The sequence below is a fragment of the Neolamprologus brichardi genome, chromosome 1 (assembly GCF_056152115.1).
Source record: "Neolamprologus brichardi isolate AB-2024 chromosome 1, ASM5615211v1, whole genome shotgun sequence".
NCBI lineage: Eukaryota > Metazoa > Chordata > Actinopteri > Cichliformes > Cichlidae > Neolamprologus > Neolamprologus brichardi.
In genome coordinates, this window is record NC_142104.1 from 27,584,164 (window position 1) to 27,606,985 (window position 22,822).

The 22,822-nt window shown below is 41.7% G+C and overlaps 2 protein-coding genes across 2 annotated transcripts in view; one reads left to right on the forward strand and one right to left on the reverse strand.

Moving 5' to 3' along the window:
- The first annotated feature begins 1,946 nt into the window (after positions 1 to 1,946).
- On the forward strand, positions 1,947 to 4,525 carry dut (deoxyuridine triphosphatase). Its single transcript, XM_006793917.3, has 7 exons — positions 1,947 to 2,136; positions 2,631 to 2,787; positions 2,944 to 3,035; positions 3,178 to 3,222; positions 3,323 to 3,397; positions 3,886 to 3,956; positions 4,394 to 4,525. The coding sequence occupies exons 1-7, from the start codon at positions 2,028 to 2,030 to the stop codon at positions 4,448 to 4,450; spliced, it is 606 nt and encodes a 201-aa protein (XP_006793980.1). The 5' UTR covers positions 1,947 to 2,027; the 3' UTR covers positions 4,451 to 4,525.
- Positions 3,799 to 22,822, reverse strand: part of fbn1 (fibrillin 1) — a 62,101-nt gene continuing 43,077 nt past the window's right edge. Inside the window, exons 41-66 of the mRNA XM_006793915.3 lie at positions 21,896 to 22,018; positions 21,647 to 21,805; positions 21,481 to 21,552; positions 21,266 to 21,391; positions 21,046 to 21,168; positions 20,151 to 20,276; positions 19,954 to 20,070; positions 19,737 to 19,862; positions 19,523 to 19,642; positions 18,848 to 18,973; positions 15,231 to 15,383; positions 15,046 to 15,108; positions 14,832 to 14,951; positions 14,624 to 14,743; positions 14,419 to 14,541; positions 13,763 to 13,894; positions 13,551 to 13,676; positions 12,702 to 12,908; positions 10,827 to 10,952; positions 10,488 to 10,610; positions 9,883 to 9,999; positions 7,972 to 8,100; positions 7,758 to 7,877; positions 7,068 to 7,299; positions 6,819 to 6,990; positions 3,799 to 6,409 (exon numbers count right to left, since the gene is read on the reverse strand). Coding sequence (XP_006793978.2) covers positions 6,023 to 6,409; positions 6,819 to 6,990; positions 7,068 to 7,299; positions 7,758 to 7,877; positions 7,972 to 8,100; positions 9,883 to 9,999; positions 10,488 to 10,610; positions 10,827 to 10,952; positions 12,702 to 12,908; positions 13,551 to 13,676; positions 13,763 to 13,894; positions 14,419 to 14,541; positions 14,624 to 14,743; positions 14,832 to 14,951; positions 15,046 to 15,108; positions 15,231 to 15,383; positions 18,848 to 18,973; positions 19,523 to 19,642; positions 19,737 to 19,862; positions 19,954 to 20,070; positions 20,151 to 20,276; positions 21,046 to 21,168; positions 21,266 to 21,391; positions 21,481 to 21,552; positions 21,647 to 21,805; positions 21,896 to 22,018 — 3,668 coding nt within the window. The 3' untranslated portion in view covers positions 3,799 to 6,022. The remainder of the gene's footprint in view (positions 6,410 to 6,818; positions 6,991 to 7,067; positions 7,300 to 7,757; positions 7,878 to 7,971; positions 8,101 to 9,882; positions 10,000 to 10,487; positions 10,611 to 10,826; positions 10,953 to 12,701; positions 12,909 to 13,550; positions 13,677 to 13,762; positions 13,895 to 14,418; positions 14,542 to 14,623; positions 14,744 to 14,831; positions 14,952 to 15,045; positions 15,109 to 15,230; positions 15,384 to 18,847; positions 18,974 to 19,522; positions 19,643 to 19,736; positions 19,863 to 19,953; positions 20,071 to 20,150; positions 20,277 to 21,045; positions 21,169 to 21,265; positions 21,392 to 21,480; positions 21,553 to 21,646; positions 21,806 to 21,895; positions 22,019 to 22,822) is intronic.

Below are 22,822 nucleotides of genomic sequence, written 5' to 3' on the forward strand. Positions count from 1 at the left end.
TTCATGTTCCTTTCATAGTACACTTTTTAAGGGCAACAGAATAAGGTAAAACATTATAAATCAGATTATTCTGTAAATTTTACCCTTCCTATTTTAGTATCTATTTAAGCACATAATGTTAATCAGCTGAAATAAAGATTAAAAACATTTGTGATGTCTCCTTATCTGAATATATTATATTTATTTATAGTGTCAGATGTTCTTTGAACAGAGAAATGTGTCAGTGGAGGGGGAAATGGGGTATTTGCTGTAGTATATAAATTATATGTCTATTCATTTTAAATGTATAGTATCTTACTTGGTACCTTACAGACATCATTTGGGTATTTTCTCATTTTATGATGATTATTCTATACAGTTTGGCACACTGGGAATAAAAAGTATGCACACTTTGAAAGTAGTCAGCAGAACCTAAGGTTTAATAACAATGATGCTTACCCTTCATCAGACATATTATTCATTGCAAACCATAAAAGATCTTTTGAGTTAAAAGTAAAGCTGCACATGCCACCTACATATCAGCCAAATCAAGATCAGCCTTCGCTATCAGCAAATAAGACGACCTTTACCGTTGGCAGTAGCCATAATCTGCTGTGTCACATCAACGATACAGAGTTCAAACATAATTTAGCACACTTTAAAACTATTATTTTAATTGATGTAGTTGAAATTTTGCAGTTTAAAGAAACAAGAAAAAAAAACAAAAACCCACACCTATACAGTTGACGAATTAAGGTGATCATACCAAATAGTGAATTTCAAGGTTGCTAGAACTGTACAAAACCTGTTTTACAGATATAAATATATATCTATATCGCTCTCTGTCTCTCAGTATATAAATTACTGCATCTGTAAGTCCCATTTTGCAAGTAAAATATAAAGAATGAGGGTTGGCTCGAGACTTTAACACAATTAAGACAGATCTGCACTGTGATGGAGAAAAGAGCTAGCTGCCATGTCATGAAGACCCTGGAAAGACTCATCCTTGACCAACTCTGACCTATTGTCAGGCCACATCAGGATCCCCTTCAGTTTGCTTACCAGCCCCGCCTACAGGAAGGGCCAGAGTTGTCTCTATTTTCTGAGGTGCTGAGGTCATTTAAAATCTGTCAGACAATGCTCAGGATTTTTTACGAGTCTGTTGTGGTCAATACCACCCTGCTATTGTGGTCAGTCGCAGATGCCAATTGACTCAATAAAACTGATCTGCAACGCCAGTAATGTTGTGGGGATGGAGCTGGACTCCCTTAAGGTGGTGTCAGAGAGGCGGATGTTGTCCAAGATAAGGACAATGCTGGATAATACCTCCCACCTTCTCCATGACGTGCTGGCCAGTCACAGGAGAATATTCAGTGAAAAACTGAAATTACCCAAATGCACCAAAGAACGATGCAAGAAATCAATCCTGTACGGTGGCCCCTAGAGACAAAGCATATACAAACTCTCTAGGGGCCACCGTAATCCTACCCATCTAATGCACACTACACAGTGCAATAGTTAGACTCTTTTGCACATGCTCTTTTTACATTATTAAATTTAGTTCAGTTTGTTACTGTTGTCTTACAGCAACTGTAACCACATTATTTCCTTGGCGATTAATAAAATATTTTGATTCTGATTTAAATCGTAATACCAGTACGTTCAGATGCTATGACGGCATGTAGGGGTCATGCTGTGGCATATGGAGTCGGAGATGTTGTCCTGCTATTTGGAGATGACTGCACAGCATTTTGGGTATGATGCAGCAGCGTTTGGGGATAATGCCAAATATCGGTGCTGATGCCACGATTTAAACTAGCCCAGCTGCTGTGACAGCAAATTAAATTTATATTTAAAAACATACCCTATCAACCAGAACTGGGTTGCGAGTCGATACGACGAAGAGTATATCAATCGTGTTTCGTTCCTTGGTTCTAGCCTATAAAATCGTTTGCGTACTTTATACGCTGCTGAAGCTGCTCCGAGACACGGGGGGGAGTGCGGCGTTCGTGAACCCGAGAAACCTGCCAAACGAAATTATTAACAGTATGGCCCGAATACTGCTAAAGGACTTTCAACTATGCTCGCGGGTTTTTAACGCCGCTCCACGTTTCTTGAGGAAAGAACTGCACTTTCAAATGACAACTAAAAATAAAGGCAAGCAAGAAATTACAAGCGATAACACCACCATGACCGACACGCCAGGAAGTGCTTAATGGCATTAGCTTTGCTAGCCTGCCTAGCGTTTTGTAACTGTCCGCTTTGGTTTGGTCATGTTCTTTTCTTTCTTGTTTGTCGTGTTCGAACCACGTAAGCGAAACAGTCCTTCTGCTTTGTTCGGATATATAATGTATAAGGCTTATGTCAACGATTTCCTTTTTGTTTTTGTAGGCTGATATATTTTTCCACCGGAAGTTAGAAATGTTTATATTAGTAACTCTCGCGAGAAAACTCACGTTAACTACTTTGACTGAACGCGGGAATCTCATACAAATGATCTCGCAGACCCGGGAACACACTGAAGCAGATTGTTAGTGGAAGTTTGTAGTGTCGTCCTTTAATTATCAATTACTTAGTTTTTAGTAGGTTTTAATTTTTTATTGTACTGTAGGTTTTTAATTGTGCATACTTTGCCAACATGCCCGTCCTAGAAGTCACAGATGCTTCTGCAGTTTCTCCATCAAAGAGAACAAAGACAGAAAAAAACCCTGCACAGGAAAGACCTGTCCTCAAATTTGCAAAACTTTCTGAGCATGCTACGACCCCGACCAGAGGCTCAGCTAAAGCAGCAGGTTATGACCTCTACAGGTTAGTAACTCTTTAAACTGAAATTGTGTTAGGTTCACTAGATGCCTAATTTGTGACTGTTGATGTGTGTGCATGTATATTTAAGTCTGGTTGTACCTTTGGTTGTATTATTTTAAAAATGCAGATAAGCTTACCTTTACTGTCTTTACTTAACAGTGCGTATGATTACTCCATTTCTCCTATGGATAAGGCCATTGTAAAGACAGACATTCAGATAGCAGTTCCACATGGCTGCTATGGGAGAGTGGGTGAGTGTCTCTCTGCTATTCAATTTTTATTTGAGTTACCTGTCGTGTGAACTCGTGTTAGTCTTTCCTGTTTATGCACCAGTTGTAAAACACCAGGTCATCTGTAACTGTCTTTTTGTGTTTTTTTTTTTCCCCTCCCCAGCACCAAGATCTGGACTGGCAGCAAAACACTTCATTGATGTTGGTGGTGAGCTAGCTAGCTATCTGACCTAATCATTGCAAGTTAACCCCAGTAGTGTACAGACATGACATTTTAATTTGTGTTATGTGTCGCATGTTCTCCTCAGCTGGAGTTGTAGATGAGGACTACAGAGGAAATGTGGGTGTTGTGCTGTTCAACTTTGGCAAAGAGACGTTTGAAGGTGAGTTATGGTGACAATAATGTATATTGTCAGTCTTTCATAACCACAGTAACCAATGAAAGTAATCAGATTAGGGGATGACATCCATGCGCTCCACTTAATATAGATGCAGTATGGTACAAAAGTAGACTTGGATACTTTAAAAGATTGATGCAATTATCAGCTTTTATTTATCAGTAAAATTTGTGATTTAAAAAAAAAAAAAGAATTGGTATTTGTGTGAAAGACTATTTAAGCTATTGGCTTCACTTTGAAGACCAAAAAAAGGTCTAAAAGTGATCTGAGAATGATAAATTGAGCTACACATATATTGCTTATATTTCATTTAAGCCAAAAATAAATAATATATTTACTGTTGACACTTTTCAGCCTATTGGAGCTCATTGGAGCTTAATAATGAAAGTATACACATAAACGCTTGATATGAAGACTTTTATCGATCAGTCAGATTTAAAGGTTATCTCATCTGCTTCCTTTTAATCTTACAGTGAAAAAGGGCGACAGAGTTGCTCAGCTGGTGTGTGAGAGGATCTGCTACCCAGATCTGGTGCAGCAAGAGGTAAATTCAAAGTTGAGTTTATTGGGTAGATCTAATTAAAACCGGTGCAACATAAATGGTCATGAAAAGATGCGAAGCTTCAGCTTTGTGGCTATTAGAAGCTGCCGTTTTTTGTTGCTCTTGAATTATTATAGGCTACTCTACTTAAAGATGTCTAGGCTTATGTCTGTGAAACAAAATGAACTTGAACAGCACTACAAGTGACACAGAAATTGTCATAAAGCTGAATCTCATCCTCTGAGTTTCAGAACCAGAAAATTAGTCTTCTTTAAGGTTGCTTAAAGAAGTCGCTTTGAGTGTTCAGAGTAGGAAAAAGAAAACTATGTAGAAATAATAAAGGTTTAATAATGCATTTGTTTTCTTGTGTATTTCTTCAGATTAGTTTTAGTCTTTAAATCCAAGTGTTTGCCTTTATTTATTTATCTTTTCTGTTTTAGACACTCGATGAAACAGACCGTGGCGCTGGAGGTTTTGGATCAACTGGAACCAACTGAAACCCTCATGTGTTTTTAAAATATGTTAGTCTTAACTTTGATAAAATAAGAAATAAAGTTTTGTTTTATATTTGAGTGTAGAGTTTTGCTGGGACTGAAAACCATGTGTTCCTAGTAAAAGTTCACTAAAGTTATCAATTCTCAACAAAGCTATTCTTCCAGATGGCCACATGGGGGCAGTCATACACAAGAATGTAATCAGCTCAAACTATTTCATCTGCCAGAGACTTGGTAACTTCCCTTTACTTAATACAGACGTGTGCAGAAAGAGGACATATAGGTGCCTGCTCAACTATACTGGTTACAATGGTAATACAATTCAGATAAAGGGGGAAACACAGCAGTGAGTACATGTACTCCAAAAATGTTTTTATTGTGAATTTACATCTAAACCCTCACTGATGTGAACATGGAACACAGACTGGTGTCAGGCTGGTCCATTGCAATGCAGCACTGATTTTGACTTGTGAGAGAATATGTGGCCATGAAGACCTCAGTGCATAATCATGAAGGCCCAGGTTTGGCATCATCAATGTGTTTTGTGTGTGCGTGTGTGTCTGTATGTATACACAGTTTACAAAGGAAGTAGTTGGTCATTATAAGCACCATTACAACCCCTTCCCCTCTATTCCAGGGGCTTCCTCTAGTTTACAAAAGCTTCATAGATTAAAAGTGGCATTGATTATTACAGTATAAACACAATTTACATGTAGTATAGAGGAGAGCAGGCAGGCTATGAAGCTAGCTGTTACTGTTGCAAAGACATGAAACCTTCAGAAAGGCCAATGGGATTGTGCCTTGTTCACTACTGAGTGCATTCAAAAGTCTATGTGGATGTGTTGCTAGCACCAGTAAATATGAATTATTCTAGTCAGTAGGAAAAATGGAAAAGCATAGTTCAAATACGCGGTAGGAGTTGTTCAAGCTCCGACATAGCTACATCTCAATAGTCCACAATGGGTTCCTCTCCTCTCCTAAGCCTTATTTGGGGAAACAAAGAAATGTGTGTATCCAGGTTCGATAGTCATTTACCTGAGGGGAGGAAATGAATTTATTTCAGACTATTGGGACTCGCCTCTTTCTTTTTATCCCCCCGCTACTTAAACTGAGTTCTAAGAAAACAAACAAACTTGGCCCTTAGAGCTTTCTGCAGTCCACAAGCCCTTCAATGTGGCATCCGATTCCACATATCATTATACAAGATTAAACCATACAATTACAAACCCTATCCACTCCCTCAATAGTGCTTTAAACGCAGCTGGAGTGGTGTGTCGGGGTGATATGCTTTTTATTTCGACTGGAATCTTTCCCACCTTCGGTGGATACTTTCCACAGTAATTGTACCTATGATATGCAGAATCATCTTTGGTGATCAAATGACACAGAACAGTCCATCCCCCCACCCCCACCCCCGTCTTGTCTCTTTGGTGGCGAGCCCTTAGAGTGAGTAGACGTTAACGCTTAGCTGCTGAACCAGAGTCAGAAATGTTTGGCCTTTTTCAGGGGGGACTGTGAGCTTGACACTGGATTAGCAGCTGCTGGCAACATCTGCCTCTCTCAGTCTTGTGATGGTTAATGGAGCATGATCTGCACCCTCATCTTCAGTATGTCTCCCAGCTGTCCTGTGAGGTAGTCTTTATCATGTTGGTCTTCCAGCTCAGCCAGCTCCTTCTTCCTGTAGAGGGGCATACTGCTGATCTGAAGGTGGTATGCGCCTGGCACGAGGCCCTTCTTCTTGCTCAAGTGCAGGTAGCTGACACCCTCCCTCTGGTTGATTTTGAAGTAGCCTTCCTCATTCCCGTAGTCGATGCTGTAACGCACATGGTCGCTCAGTGTGCTTAAGGCCGGGGTAAACTCGAGGATGTGGTCGCGGTTACTCAGGTCACTGATGTTCAGGTGGAACTGGAGAGTGTCTTCGATGTCCACACTGGCCAGGCTGACCGCCTCTGTCTCAGTTAGCTGCAAAGAGAAAATGTGGTCTGGCTGAGTTTAGAGGCTAAAGATGTCCAATAGTAAAGTCGAAGTCGAGTGAATCTGTGAATCAGTGTTAATTAAAGTCTGACTAGACGCTGGAGACATTATGAAAAAAAATGACTTGTAATCGGTTGGTAGATCTGTCATTTAATACTGATTTTCACAAAGTTGTTCCTTTTTTTACATGAAGGTTTTGGTCCCATTTCTGTTACAAGGCCTTTCCCTGCTATAGAGGGGAAAACTCTTTGGAAGAAATCAGGGACCTTCATTTATTTATTTTATTAAGACTTAAAGTAGTCAAATATAAACGTAGTGTCTCTTACAGAATCCATCAACTTTTCAAAACCTTCAATTTCTCTTAAAAAATACAGGGGACAGTGTGCTTCATACATACCTGCATGTCTTCCAGAGGATTTTCCTGTGTTGAGTTAATGCTGCGACGTTTGCGTCCCTTCTTGGGATAGCCATTGATTTTACATTCGTAGCAGGCCTCGGGAGAGAGGGAATTATCCTCCATTTCACTTCCCTGTCCAGGACTTGTGAAGCCCAAACCTGTGACGCAGTGTCTGAAAGCAAAAGTAAAGCCATCAGTAACCTATAAACACAGAGGAAACGTTACCACCGCAGTCGCTCACTTACTTACCCTTGTCCTGCACGGAAGTACCCAGGTGGACATCCACATAAGTAGCCTCCATCCGTGTTTGAACAGCCAAACTTGCATGGGTTCTGGCTCGTGGAGCACTCGTTGATGTCCGTGCAGCCTCCGCTTGTCTGCTCGTAGTTAAAGCCGGTGGGGCAAAGGCAACGGAAACTCCCCAGGGTGTTGTGGCACGACGCTCCCCCGCAGATCTGGCTGTTCAGGCACTCGTTCTCATCTGGGTCACAGGAAGTTGACGGGAAGTAAACAAACACGGGGTCATTCCAGTTAAAAGAGACAAACAATACTGGGAAAGCCTGCAATGAATGTCGTAAATATGTGCAGACATTCAAACTAAAATTAGAGATTTAACTAACCACCACTCGTTTATTCGGCGGTGCACACATCAGGACACACACAGTACATATAATTGCTTTCTTGATAACTTAGCTATTCCTACTTATTTTACATACCAAATGCATTTTTGATGTTACCCTACCTTTTATTTGATTTTTTACCTACTTCAACCGTTCATTAGCACTAACACAATAAATTGAGAAGATTTTCTAATAAAATAGACTCTATTGGAGAACTTCAAGGTTATATGATTGATATTTTAGCAACCAATTCATGAGGATGTTCCAAAATGAAAGAATTGTTATATTTGCTGTCAAAGAGGACAGCGGTATAACTTACCAACACACTGATTCCACTGATAGTGCTGCAGGTAGCCTTGGGGACAGCTGCACCTGTATCCACCTACTAAGTTCTGACAGCCATGCTGGCATCTGTGATTGCCGTCACACTCATCCATATCTGTCAAACGCACACACACACAACACAAAATTACTCGGAGTCTTTTCCTGTGATTAATCAGCTGATGCTGGGTTGGAACAAATTGTTTTTAGACCTTCACAGGTTTGTCCGCTAGGATCTAATGAGAATCCCCGCTGGCAATCGCAATTGAAGCTGCCTGGCGTGTTCTGGCAGACGCCACTGGAGCCGCACAGATTGGGGTCTGTTGCGCATTCATTGTTGTCTGCATGGACAAAAAGGGAAGGTTCAGACAAGGGTAAAACTGGAAACATGGCATAAATGCTCATTACCCTGATTTGGACTTGCTGAGTCAATAAAAATTCATTCACAGTTGGCACCGGCCCCTAAAAATAGGTCAGGTTACTGTAAACTCTCGGTACAAACTGTCTTGATGTCTGAAAGGGGTTCAAGAATAAAATCCCTAATCAGCTGAACGAAGATCAGATCAGAAGTGGCAAAAACAAATATTTAAATTTGGATTCCTGACCTTGGGAATAAAAGAAAAGCCAGCGCTCATTAACAAGAGTTTTCGGGGGGAAAAAAATGTAGAAGTGGGTGTTTGAGAAACAGGTTTGATTGTTGTGATTGGAATCTGTGTAAATCTGAACACAATGTTGAAGTTCAGGCTGGGAAACAGAGTAATCTCTAAATCTCAGCCTTTAAATGCGTTGTTATTTTTCACAGTCTGTTGAGATTTAGAAAGACTGCTAACACGCTCGCAGTTTAGCTTTCCATTTGAAGAAACAATCAGTGCGTGGGACATAATGCTAAAGCATAGCAGGATAGTCTACTTTGTCCCCAGGCAACCCAACTATGGGTTTCAAAGCTGATTTAAAGTGGACACGTTATGATTTTCCTTACTGGTGTCAGTGGATGTGACAGTTGTGGATTCATGCTAAACATGGGTAGAGATTCACATAATAAGATCTGTGCATGTACAAGCAAACCGCATGTTAGTAAATGCTCAAACGGTTTTATTTACTCTTGTTTCTGTAAGATGTCAAGGACAGTGGATATTCTTAATTTGGTCAGTGATTATAGCAGACACACCCACCCGCTGTTTATGAGGGGCAGCCAATTACAGGAAAGATGGCTTAAAGGGAAAGGATCAAAATGGCTTGATTGAAAGAGGGGTCATTTAAAACAAAGATTGTGTCGACACGTGAAATGACACAAGCTAGTCTAGCAGAGTTGAAGAACAAAAAAATGATGGACATGCGCAAAATAGATGTGCTGGAGAGAGAAGAAGAGTAGTATCTATAATATGTCTGGAAACGGCCACTACTTTTCCCCACTGAACAGCTTGTTTGATGAGCATGCACCTTAGTGAATCACACATATGACTGAAATAAGGAAAAACAATTTAGGTCAACTTTGAAGCATATTTGGAATCTACAGCCAAATTACACTATCCTCCTATGACTCAGAGGTTCATTTTGTACCACTTTCTCTTAAATATTGGCAAACAGCGATCATAGTATGACTGGAACAACAGTTTTACGTCACAGTCGTGTTTTTCCCAGCTCATTACTCGTAGAGTAACAGCACATCCACACCTGCTGTGTGCCATTTGGGTTACACTCTTAAAAAAGCCAAACCCGAGGATTCCCTGACACTGATTTGATGTGAGGTCTCGGGTGCCGTTTTATGGTCTGGAAAAAAGGCTTGGAGTTGTCATGGCGATCTACTGCAATGTTCCATAACAAGCATTGTTAAGCTGCCATGACTACAAACCAGACCGGCCTAATAAGATCAGTGTGATATCCGCCAGAGTCCATTAACATTTAAAGGGTATATAAAGAAATAGACAAAACAGTGCTTCTCATGTCTATTATGAGCTGGGCAGGATGACACTTTAAAAAATTCTTCTGTGAAAAGACCAACAGTCTGTGTGAAATCCTGTTTGGACTACACAGGCAGTTTGATTAAAGACAATTCAGAATTTAAAGGGAAATAAATCACCGGATGTTGTATACGACTGTATAGACTGTATATGTGTTTTTACCAATGCAGGCAGTGTGATGCTGGGTGAAGCCAGCAGGACATTTGCAGGTGAAGCCACCGATGGTGTTGACGCATAAGAACTGACAGTTGTGCTGTTTGGTCGAACACTCATCCAGATCTGTAAACAAGAACAACATAAAGAATGAATTTCCCAACTGAACCTATTTCATACTTCATAGTTAAGATACAGGGGTCGCAGTCATCTAAGACTACTACTTGCTCTACTGTAAGTGGACTGCTCTTTTTCAAGTAAATTCCAGTCCTTCTACAGTCACTGACCTACAAATGAACTAGACACCGGAAACATAGAGGGGTACTGTAGAGGGGGAAGCTAAAACTATGGTAAATAAAGAACACTATGAGCACTATTTGTTTAGGCGTATAAACACGCCTGATAAACACAGATACAGACTGTGTACCGTGTCAAAGGCAAAGGGCACACTTGCAGTGAGCATTTAAAAGTGAGCATCTTAGGACAGCAAGCAGAACGCAGAATGTAGCAGCTCCAACCTGGAAACTAAATCAAGCATGAAAATCGCTGAACTCAAGTGATGTGACAACCACTGGGCTTAATTGCGGGCTTCTTTTGGTGCTTGTGCAAGTTACCTCTGCAGCTCTTTCCATCCTCCTGAAGGATGTATCCTCGGGGGCAGGAACAGAGGTACCCTCCCTCCGTGTTCTTACAGATAAAGTTACAAGGCTTTGGTGCCTGTATGCACTCATCCACATCTAGAGGCAGAGGCAGAATGATTCAAAATAAAGAAACAGATCCTGTAGCTGAAATTCCATAAACAGAGATCATGAGAAAGACAGACCCGAGCTGCATTTTTCATAGGAGTGGTGTGGGCAGTCCACCCACATAGTTTGGGTTCTTTACTAGACAGCAGGAATGAGAACGAGAGGTTTCAATTCCGTGTAAACACTGGAGGTGAATTTAAGCCTTACCCACACACTGCGTGCCAGTGATGTCAGCAGTGTAGCCAGGTTTGCAGATGCAACTGTAGGAGCCCAGACTGTTGATACACTGACCATTCCTGCACAAGTTCCCCATCACACGGCACTCATCAATATCTGGACAGAAATGAGAAACCCCAGCTTACTTCAAGTTAGTTCAAGATTTGGTTTCCTTCAGATTTTGACAACAATTACATATCAAAAGACCAAATAGTTCCACAAAAGTTGGAGGAAATATCTGTTATGCGTTAATGCTTTGCAAGTGATGTCAACACAGATAACAACAACCATCTTATATTATTTAACCTTCACTACTCATAATTTTCTGGTTTCTGGTTTACATACACGCAATGGCAGTTTTAGAAAAATTAATCACTGGCCCCATTTTTAGGGCCTCAACTCATCGTTTGTGTCCTGTATTGTGTTTTTTGCACTATTTTGCAGCGTTTGAGTGCGTGTGTGTAATTCTTTATGTCTGTAAACACGATAGCTTGAAAAGTTTTGAATGACTTCTGATAAAACTTGTAGGAGTGTAGAATGGGATCATGTTAACAGTCCATTAAAATTTGGCTTACAACCACCAAGGTCGTCAAGGTCAAGTTAACAATTTACTGTTTGAAAATTGACAGAAAGCCTTATAACTTAGAAACAATGATCACTGACCTTGTCATTGTTATCTGTATTGACCAAATACAGACATATAGGGAATGATTAAAATAATGCTGCTTTTGTGCCTTGTAATGTCAAGGGAGTTCAGCGAGGGAGGAACTGCCTGCTGACATATACTCACACCAACAGGGATACTTAATGCAAAAGCAGATAAAAAGATACATAGTATTTCTTTTCATTGATTGATGTTTGATTACTATTTTCTCTGGACTGAAAAACTGAGTCAAAGCGTCAAAAAGTTCCTCTGTTAGACCATTTGAGGCTGCAAAATGGAGTCAGTCCCCATTGTCTCGTGTTAAAATGCCTAAAATTTGAATTGGGGGAAAACACACACACACACACATTTAGCACCTGGTACAAAAAAAGAATCTGTCATAGCTAATTTTCTACTCTGTGCTCACTGAATGGGGTGTGAATTTAGTGATAATCTACTTGGTTAGATTGTATTAAGACTCAAAGTTAAGCCTTATTAAGCCCATGTCTATTGTGACTGATAGGTGGATGCCAACATAAACCGCTGTAAGCGGAAGCTTTCTGCTAGGCTTCACCTCAGCTAATTATAGTCACTTAAGCGCCGAACCATGTTTGTGGTTTTCAATGTGGAAATCACAGAGTAACTATAAACCACAGAGTAATATTTCAAAAAAATCACCAATCTCCTTGGTAACTGAAGGAAAAAATGGCACAATAGTGTGTTTATTCACCACAGTGTGTGTTGTGTAGTTAAAGATCTCTGATTACATTCCCCTGATCTTCTTCACCACAAAAATTGGTTCATTTTCAGCAGGACATCAAATCAGTGTCTTCATATTTTAATAAAAATACAGATATTTGGTGCCAGTAAAGTGATAACTGTATAGCACGAGGAACAGATAGGCTATACAGCTGTGTTGATGTTTTACCTTTTGGATGTTTTTTTTAAAATTCAACTATCTTTCAAATGATGATTGTTTATTGTTTGGCTAACTGCACAAAGTGTCCTAGAAGTTCGTGCTTCAGCTTTGGTGAGTGAAAATCTAGCATTTTAAGCGCTAATTAGAAGGTGTCTGTGTCTGTTTACAGTCGATGAACCTTGCTAGAAAAGCTAGTTAGAACTAGCTAATAACTTCACGGTGTCATCCAAATCTGGTGACTTCCAGCTCAACGCTTCTGAATTGTAGAAAGTAAATGTGGATTACTAAATACTCATTAAGCTACCTCTTCCATCAGTGGTGTACCCAGGTCCCAGAGGACACATCTTCTTGTACTGGGTCGTCCCTGGCAAGGGACAGAGCTCACAGTTGTTACCCCATCCTCTGCCCCCATCACAGCAACACTCTGACTTGGTCACTGGGACCCTGTTAGTAGAAGTCATCTGACACAGAGTGGTCAGAACCTCGGTGAAGCAGACGCCTTCACGGTTATCTGCAGGGTGAGAGAGACACACACACAGAAAGGATCGTGAGAGCGAGACAATAACAGCAAGCGGACCAAACCACCCAGACAGGGCCTGGCCTCACACAGCAGACATAAATAGATAAGCCACACTGCTCTATCACTACTGTCTATAAAGAGGAAGATAGCCATACAGTTACAAAGTCCCACTGGAGGTTTTCTCACCATGCTCAACACATAACAGCTATCCAGAGCTATACTATATATTTAGACTAGGAAGAAAGGCTTTGAGCAGTATTTCCTTGCTTCCTCCTCTGCTGATAGTAACAGACCCTGTTTATTTTAGGAAGATTTGGACACCATCATGGTAAAGTTCAATTCCCATGGAAACATTAAATTCAGCTTCAGCATTTTCTGTTCTTCCAAAACACATACAGTACATTAATGTCTAAATTATTTATATTGATAAACTATTAAGTAGTATGGATGATTTTTAATCAATTACTGTCTCTGTGGCTAGACACTGCAAACACTTGTTTTAATTATGTACTCCTAATCTCATCTATCTGGCAGCAATTTAAAGATGTAAATCTATAAAGAAGATACTAAATAAAGGGGTTCTCTTCTGATAATAACCTTACAGCCTTTTTAAATTGATGACAGTGTACATACCAATACATTCTGTCTGAGTGGGGTTGGGAATGAATCCTTGGTCACATCTGCATCGGTAACTTCCGACAGTGTTCTCGCAACGGCCGTTCTTACAGATACCCGGTTTGGCCGTGCACTCATTCAGATCTAAAGCAGACAGACACACAGTGTAAAGAGGCATACTATATTAAATGTACTCAAGGTAAAACCACCTACGACACCATGATAATTACCCATGCAGCCCTCTCCACTGGGCAGCCGTGTGTATCCAGGTGCACAGATACATATATATGTACCAATCAGGTTCTTGCAGGTCATGCCTCTGCTGTCACAGTCATCTATACCATCTGCACACTCATCTTGGTCTGGAAGACAAACACCATAGTAAGAGTAAGTGGATGCAAAAGCCTCAAGAAGCCCACGTGCATTCATGCCTGTGCAACAGGTGACGTAACACAGACACTCAGACAAAGTACGCCAGAGTTTAATCTAACCACTAAATCCAACACTGAGCTCTGGATTGATAACAGGGTTGTAGTGGGGTAGTTGGTGGTCTGTTTGGAGCTGTAATGTAAACAGTGACGTTATAGACACTGACATGTTCCTCCTGACTCACCGCTTCCCTCCAAATACAACTGTTGCTATGGCGTGCGAGATATATGAGAGATCAGAGGTGTAAACAGAGACTCGGCAGGTTACAGTTGTCAGAGTGATTTAAGTTCATCCCAGACAGAGAACCCTTGAGGATCTCACAGAAATAGTGCGAGAGTGCGTTATGTAACTTTATGGACGGTGCTGGCATGGCTTTTTGTGAGAATTTCTACCAGAGCTTTCCAGTTAATGGACCTGCGAACTCTGACTACGCGGGTGAGTCATTTTACTGTTATACCTTTACACATCCTCCTGTCCTCCCGCAGCACGTAGCCTGTTGGGCATTTACACTCGTACGAACCCACTACATTAACACAGCGGAAGGCACACAGCAGAGGATTCTGGGCGCACTCGTTGATGTCTGGACCGGAAACAGAAAAGCCACAAGTTACACATAAAGACACCCATGACCTAAACGGGGGCTCAGATACAGCTTCGGATACCTTCGCAGGTCATCATTGGCCCAGGCTCAAAGCCGTCATCGCACGCACACTCAAATCCCCCAATAACATTAGTGCATGTGCCGTTTCCACAGGGATTTCCGATGTCGCACTCATTAGTGTCTGTATTGAAGAAAAAAAGAAAAAAGCGACTCAGAATGACTAAAAGAGCAATCAGGAGGATAAGGAAAAAGAAAATGACCTGACTGACCTTCACATGTGACTCCACTAATGTCAAGGCGGTATCCCATGGGACATTCACAGCGGAAAGAGCCGTCTGTGTTAATGCACTGGCCATTAACACAAGGACTATTGATGCATTCATCAATATCTACAATCAGAAATGTCAACACAGATTGAAATTAAATGGCACAACCATAACAGAGATATTAAAAAAAATGCAGATTTATTATCAGCCTATTTACCTTTTGGATGTTCATCTGGTCCACGTTGATATCCCTCGTTAGGGCAGAGATCGCGATACCCCTCTAGAACCGTCAGATGTCAAAAGTCATCAAAGGTTTTGATCATGAGCTTACATGAATATGAGCGGTTTCTCACATCTATGTGTTTTGCGCAGCAGTGTCTGCTTTATGTGTAGAATACACACCCTGTCCTTTGATGGGGCAGATTTCACAGGGGTCTCCCCAGCCTTGACCTGGCATGCCGATGCAACAGCACACTTCCTTGGTAGTGTTTTGGGGTTTTGGAGCCTGACAGCGCCCATTTTCAAACTTGGTATAGCAGTAGTTCACACGGACATCTATGGGATAACACACATAGAGAAGGCAAGAACAGTGAATGGTGATAAACAGATGGATGAAATATCTAGAAGCGCAATGTCGTCAAGATAATCTATATCAAGTCAGGATCCTGTCTGGCTTGTTTTGGCAGAGGACAACTGGTTCTGAAAATCTAAAACCTTTCAGATAACTCGAGAAACTATTTGACAACCGTAAAGATTGTAAGAAAAGTTTGTTGCCTCTGAATAATTCAATAAATCAGTAAATCCATAGCTGGTTGGTTCACTATAGCCTCAGCCTGAAGAAATCCTGCTATATTCCCAGGCACAAAGATTATTTGATTAAGGCAAATATGACAAAACTCTGTTTTTTCAAACAACTCAAATTTTTTCGTGCTTTCTCAAACTGGGGTCTTGAGTCGTTATGGCAAGTTAATCGCTGTGATCACCAACTTCCCGATTGTTTGTTTCTGTTGTTGGTTTCAGTCTCCTTTCATTTTCTGGAAGCTTTGCCACAAACAATTGGCTGTAACAGACAAAAGAGCTTGAGAATCAAAACTCCACATGAATGAATAATGAGCAGGCTTAGTCCGAAAATCATCCGTGACAATTCGGGAAAAGTTTGGAAAACAATCAGTCATGAGGTTCAAAAGTTACGCGCATAAATGGTCTGAGCTTGAGCAATTGGTGGTGCCAGAGTGCTCAAGGGCAAGACATGAAACTAACACAAAAGAATGAAGAAACTATTCCTAATCAGTGTGGCAAAATCCTACGTTTTTACATGAAAAATATGAAGAAGAAAATGAAAAAGAAGGAAGCTTCATTTCGGGCCCCTGAACAACAACCATGTTAAAAGTTCAGAATTAGAAACAGCTGAAGTATTATGTATTCTGCGGCCACAATGTAAAAGCTGTAAAGTCTTATGTAGTGCTTGTACCTGCGACTTGATTATTACATCAGTGTGAGGGGCTATTTCATCAAAACTACAAAACAAGACCTCGATATGAGAAAAAGTGTTCTCGTTTTCAACCATTTTTTAATTGTACAGACTGAAGTTGCATAATTATCTCCACTCACCAATCTGTGTGTGTCTGGTTACTCCAGGACTAAGCAGCCCCTTACTTGTAATAGGAAGCATATGGTTTCGCTCTCCTGCTAACAATGGCCTTCAGTGAACTCAACACAAATAAGCTTTCTGACCACCGTAGATCACTCACACACCTGGCTCAGGAGCAAAGATCACATACATGAACACCTGGTGCTGTGAGGAGAATGTCAAAGAGTGTCACATTACTTTCCTCCATGAAACCGATTTGTCAGCCTCTCTGCGAAAGAGATTGATGGAGCTCTGTGCACAGCCCCTTGCAAGTATATGTACACATATGCACGGGTGCATTGGAATCTCCAAGTGCATATCTCCTTCATATTTTGTATTTTATAAAAGGAAGATTGTGAAATAAAGAATTTTTTAAAATCAACAAGAGAGTCGCCTGATAAAAAATAAATAAATCATCTCTTGGCTAACAACGACAGCAGGGACATCGGTCTGAAGTGTGGTGACAAATATTTAATAGTTATAATTATGTTCATTTGCAAAACCACTGAAGCATTATAATTTAAAACATATCATTAATTGGCGAGCGCTGGTGGCCAAGTGGTTAAGACACATACCAAATACTGCAAATGCAACTCCCCTAATCACTGAAATGGTTCCTTCCAAGGACTAATCATGCGTGTCATCACCCTCCTATTCTCTCTTTCTGTTTTCCTACCAGTATCGATTATTGCAATGCCAGAAAAAACATGAAATTCACAACCTCCTTCTTCACCACATATCTGCATTTTGTGAATGATTCTGTTACCAAAGAATGTTAAACAAACATCCTGCTAATAGAGAAACTACTGATATCCTTCACCCTATCTCGACATTTGTTCTTTCAAGCCACTTTAAACTTGTGAGGTTCATTTCTGGGAATGTTACTAACTGCAGTGCTGAAGCTGAGTTTGTTTTGATGGGTGGCCTCATTTTCTTTCCCTGTTTCCAGGCAATCAATAGACATCAATGGGAATGACATCAAAAGTATCACTGTGGCACCTATGCTGTCACAATATCTGTCACATTACACATACAGATTCAATTTAGAACTGCACAGAGGACAGTGACAGTGATCACTAATAAATCATTGATGTCAAAGAACCTCAGTGACCATCAGCGATGCACAAAATCACAACAACAGTCACCTCGAGTCGCTCTATACTGCAAGATAATCGCTAAAATAATACAGAGAAAACCCAAACAATCAGACGACCCCCTTGGCAACAGTGGGAAAGAGAAACTCCTTTTGACAGGAAGAAACCTCCCGACAGAACCAGGATCAGGGAGGGGCAGCCATCTGCCACGATGGGTTAGGGTGAGGGGAGGGAGCCAGGAAAAAGACACACTGTGGAAGAGAGCTAGAGATTAATAATTATTAAAGTCAAAGTGGAGTTTGAAAACAAATAGTGAGTGAAAAAGAAACACTCGGTGCATCATGGGAAGCCCCCAGCAGCCTAAGCCTACTGCAGCCTATCAAAGGGAGCTAGTTCAGGGTCACCTGACCCTAAAAGCTTTATCAAAAAGGGAAGTTTTTGGATGTGAGTAGAAGGATTTTAAACTTGTTTTTAGATTTAACAGAGAGTCTTTCTTCTCGTTCTTGTCCCCGTCAGTAGTCTCTCTGCTATTGCATACGCAGGCTGCATAACTCTTCTTAACTTGTGCTGCTTTAACTCTACATTGCATAATGCCATAATCCCTTTTGTGGCCGAGAACTCCGTCTTCATTCATTATTGTAGCATTCATGTAAAACACAGATGTCACGGAGGAGAGCGGTTAGCACAAATAAATTTAGGGTTTGCGGTCAAATCTAAATATGTACATCTATTCCAGTCTGCTAAAGAGTATAATCTAAAATAAAACAATGTTATTCCTCAATATGTTAAAGGGCTATTTTAGGTTATGCAACTATAGAAACTATACATGCATTTTGGAAATCTCACCATCATCAGTGTTGTCTCAGTAATACACACAAACCATAAACTAATTTACTGCCAGTGTTACTCACTTTCCACCAAACTCCTCCTGTTTATCCCCTAACCTTCAGTCGAACGCTTCTGGTGATGTCATCACTTCAGTGTTTGGAGAGGGAACTCCCTAGCAGAGCACTCAGCGCACCCCCACCCAATCCAAAATACACACATATACTGTATAAACACACACACAAGTGAGGAAATGGAAAAGTGATCTGTTCAGAGCCACCCTTGGCCTTGTTGAGGCAGCAGCAGCAGAACCAGCTGGAATACAGTGTGCCATCATGAAAGAGCAGGAAAAGCCTGACACCACTGGCTGCTGCTTAGTCTCCACTAGTGCTCACTTTTCACTTTAAAAGCTATAATTTCATAGCTTCTTTTCCCATCCTTCTCACACCCACACGTGCACACACAATTACCTATACATTTCCGTCCAGACGCAGAGAGCTGGAAGCCTTCAGGGCACAAGCAGGTGAAGCTTCCTTGAGTGTTAGAGCAGGTTCCATACTGACAGATCTCAGGTGACTGGGCGCACTCATCGGTGTCTGACATAAAAGAGAGAAACAACATTGTGAACCTCATTAAATGACATTTCCAGTTGTTTAAAACCTGCCCCTATTTTGTACCATTAGAAGCATTCCAGTATGTCACTGCACATCTAAATGTCAGCACGTGAATAATTGCACGAAGGCAGTTGCCTCACTGTTACATGTTCACTTATCACAATAACCAGCTGCTGTGGCTGCTTCTGATGCTGAGAATTCATAGCTGTTCCTCCCTTCTTCTAGGAACTCGGCACAAAGCAGGAATGTATTGAAGTCTCCGGAATATCTCCTCATCAGCCCCACTATACAAACAATCCATGTTTTTTGGCTCAGCCTTATTCTCACATGTGAAAGGAAGAAAAAGGGGGGTCTGACGAAGCTTCCCCTCCTCTGGTGCACTCCAGTAGAGCTGATCTAAGCTAGTCTAAGTTAGATGTTAGCAGAAATTCGCCTCTATGTGCATTTTATTGCTTCATTAATTCTTGTTTTTCACATTTCAGGTTTTTTTTAAACCACAACACAGAATGAACGGGATTTATGACGCTCTACCTTCACAGGTTTCCTCATGAAGGTGGTAGCCAGGTGGGCAGATACACCTGTAAGAACCATCCAAATTCAGGCAAGTTCCTGCACCACATGTGCCTGGATTCACTGCACATTCATTAATATCTGAAGAAAAGGGATGATATAAATGTACATATTATAGAACATATCTATATCATAATTAGATCGATATAAAAAAGGACAAACAGCATTTCCTTACCTCCACACAGTCTGCCGTCTAAAGTGAGCTCATAGCCGTCATTGCACACACAGAGGAATGTGCCCACCGTGTTGACACACTGCCCGTTTCGACACAAGCCCCTCTGCGTCGCACACTCATCGACATCTGCTCGGCACACGGGCAACACAATAGTTAGCACAGATGCTATTGCTCTTCTTCTTTTTCGCTTTTTATTTACTCACGTCCACACACGCACCTATGCAGTCGCTGTTGTGCGAGTTTTGAAAGCCAGGATAGCAGAGACAGTTGTAGGAGCCTACGGTGTTCTTGCAGGTCCCGTTTCCACAGGGCTGTCTCTCACACTCGTCCACGTCTGAAACCAGAGAGCAGCGTCACAGTTTTATCACCTGGCAGAGGAACACCGGTGAACTGATGGGAAGTAGCGCAGCTTACCGACACACATCGACAGGTCCCGAGTTGCTTTGAAGCCATTGGGGCAGACGCAGCGATAGCTCCCCAGTGTGTCAATGCAATGGCCTGGATTGCATATGCCGGGGTTCTCGTCGCACTCGTTACGGTCTGAGAGAAAAGAGAAAAACAAATGTCACACTTTGAATCCATATTCAAATAGTATTTAGATAGTTTTATCCTCAAACAGTTACTAAAATTCATATTTTCTTCATAATACATGAAACTGACCAAAAATTCTTTTGCACTATAACTCAATAATTAGACTGCATGAGACCAGTGTAACATCATCAAGTACAGCCTGAGCGTGTCTGGGTGTTAGGACTTGCATGAAAAGCAGGAAGCAAAACAGGATGCCGGCATAACATTCACTTATCGTTTAGGACTCTCCAGACTGACAGCAACATGATTTAGATATGCTGTAGCACATGTTCAGCAGCTCAACACCTGCTTCACATTCTCTCCTCCTTAATAACAAGCCCACCATGAAGACTTCAGTCTCAGGCTGACTGTAACTGTGCTGCCTCTTTGTGTGCTTTATCGTTGGCAAATAACTGGCAAGAATGTGCACTTCAAAGAGTTTCGCATAACCGCGTTTGATAAAATAGCTGGAAGAAGCGAGACAGCGTCAGCGTGAGGCCACAGAAAGACCCTGTGAAGTTAGCATTTTTCTCAAGGGAATGACAGAGGGATTTCTGGCTGCTCTTTTTTGGCTAATGTTTTCTATAATTCTCGTCCATCTGTCCACTAATTTTGTACTATTTCCATTTTATGCCATTATAGGAGACGGCTAAACTGGAGGCTGATTATACAACTGCAGTGTCATTCGAGTGCCGCTGAAACCTCAAACATTTTTAGCTAATAACCAGCACATCCTTACCAAGACACTGCCCAGTGGGAGTGAAGCGGTACCCAGCTTTACACTCGCATCGGTAGCTTCCTGGCAAGTTCAGACAGTCTGCATTTTGCTGGCACACCGGTCCATTCTGACACTCATCAATATCTGACAACAAGAGGGACAGAGATGTTCATACAGCAGGCATAAATATAAAAAGACCAAAGTAAAACACAGGGATTCTACAGCAGACTGCAAACGTCACCTTCACAAATCAGCAGCTTGTCGTTGTAGATGAAGCCAATGGGGCACTCGCACCTGAAGCTGCCGATCATGTTGATGCACACTCCGTTCTCACAGATTCCCGGAATTTCCCTGCACTCGTCGATGTCTGTCAAATGAACGAGAGACCAACGGCAGCGTGAGAAAAGAGAAGCGTTCCTTCTCATCGCGTAAGCGTTCCAGTGTGAAAATCTTTACCAATAATCTGTCCAGTGGTGATGTCGATGTAATATCCCGGTCTCTCGCTGCCACACAGGATCGCAAACTCATCTGAATGGACAGGAGGCACGAGTTTATGCGAGTTCATCGCCACTTCCACGTGCTGGTATATACTACGTATTTACTCTACTGTTCTAGACCTCACCGCTGCTGGGCACGGGGCACTGTTCGCAGGGTTTATTCCACGCACGGCCGATGTTGTAGGAGCAGCAGCACATCTTTTTGGTCATGTTGAAGGTCAGCTCGCCGTCGCACGTTCCGTTGTCAGAGTAAAAGTTCCTGTAGCAGTAGCTCTTCCTCATGTCTGTGTGTGGTGCGTTTATGAGAAATGCAGAGTTGCAGGTAACCCTAAATACGACAGCGACAATCGTGAAAACCCAGCAAGCCTACCTACCCATGCAGTTGTTCCCTCCGTTGACCTGCATGTAATCCACAGGGCAGATGCAGGTGTAGTTCCCGATGGTGTTGTAGCACTGGCCGGGGCCACAGATGCCTGGCCGTTCACACTCATTGACATCTGTACACAGAGAGAGCAGCACGGGGGAAAAAACATTCCTTCAGTAAAGGTGCCAGCTACTTCTATGAAACATATTTTGGTCCACGCCTTTAAATATATTAAATTCTTTATCAGCATTACTCCTAAAAAGCCATGAACGTGCCTATGAGCCCAGCTCATAGCTGAACAGTTCATTGACCACAATCAAGGAGGACTTGCAGTGTTAGACTTTACAGAGCAGCTGGTTTTGTACTTCTGGCCAACAAAAACACACTAATTAAACAACATAGTGTGACGGCAAAACATGTAATAGACAGGCCGGTCCACCGTGTCCATTTCGCACTTTGCCTATCCAAAACGTGAAAAGGAAACACATGCAGGTAATGCATTACCGGCAGTGAGCAAAAAACATATCAAGTACATTCCAGGGTCCTTAATTGTCAGAATCGATTAAGCTAGGGGGCTAGCATCTATATACACACAAACGTGTTAATAATGTCTGTTTAAACACTTTCCCATGATTATTTTCACGTTGGCTTGAAATAAAACATCCCCCTCTGCTGTTACTGCAACTTACTGCATGCGTGTGCATTTCACGTTTTGGGGGGGGGCAAAGCGTGAAATGTGCACGGTGGACCGGCGTGTCTATTACACGCTTTCGGCTGAGTTAAAATGCCACCAGTCACATGTCACTGTCAACCCCATTAAGCCTCCTGCTCTCCTCCTTTCTCTGTTCCCTTTTCTCTTTTTTAAACACCATTTTATCGCCTTTCATTCCTCTCTCCGTCATCACTGGCGTGCCTACAGGGGACACTGCGTACTTCC

What these genes read in the sequence shown, in the direction of transcription:
- dut (XM_006793917.3), top strand. Translation starts at nt 2,028, where the DNA reads ATGGCCCGAATACTGCTAAAGGACTTTCAACTATGCTCGCGGGTTTTT. An exon ending in AATGACAACTAAAAATAAAG is followed by an intron (nt 2,137 to 2,630) that starts GCAAGCAAGAAA and finishes TGCCCGTCCTAG; the next exon opens with AAGTCACAGATGCTTCTGCA. An exon ending in ACACTTCATTGATGTTGGTG is followed by an intron (nt 3,223 to 3,322) that starts GTGAGCTAGCTA and finishes TGTTCTCCTCAG; the next exon opens with CTGGAGTTGTAGATGAGGAC.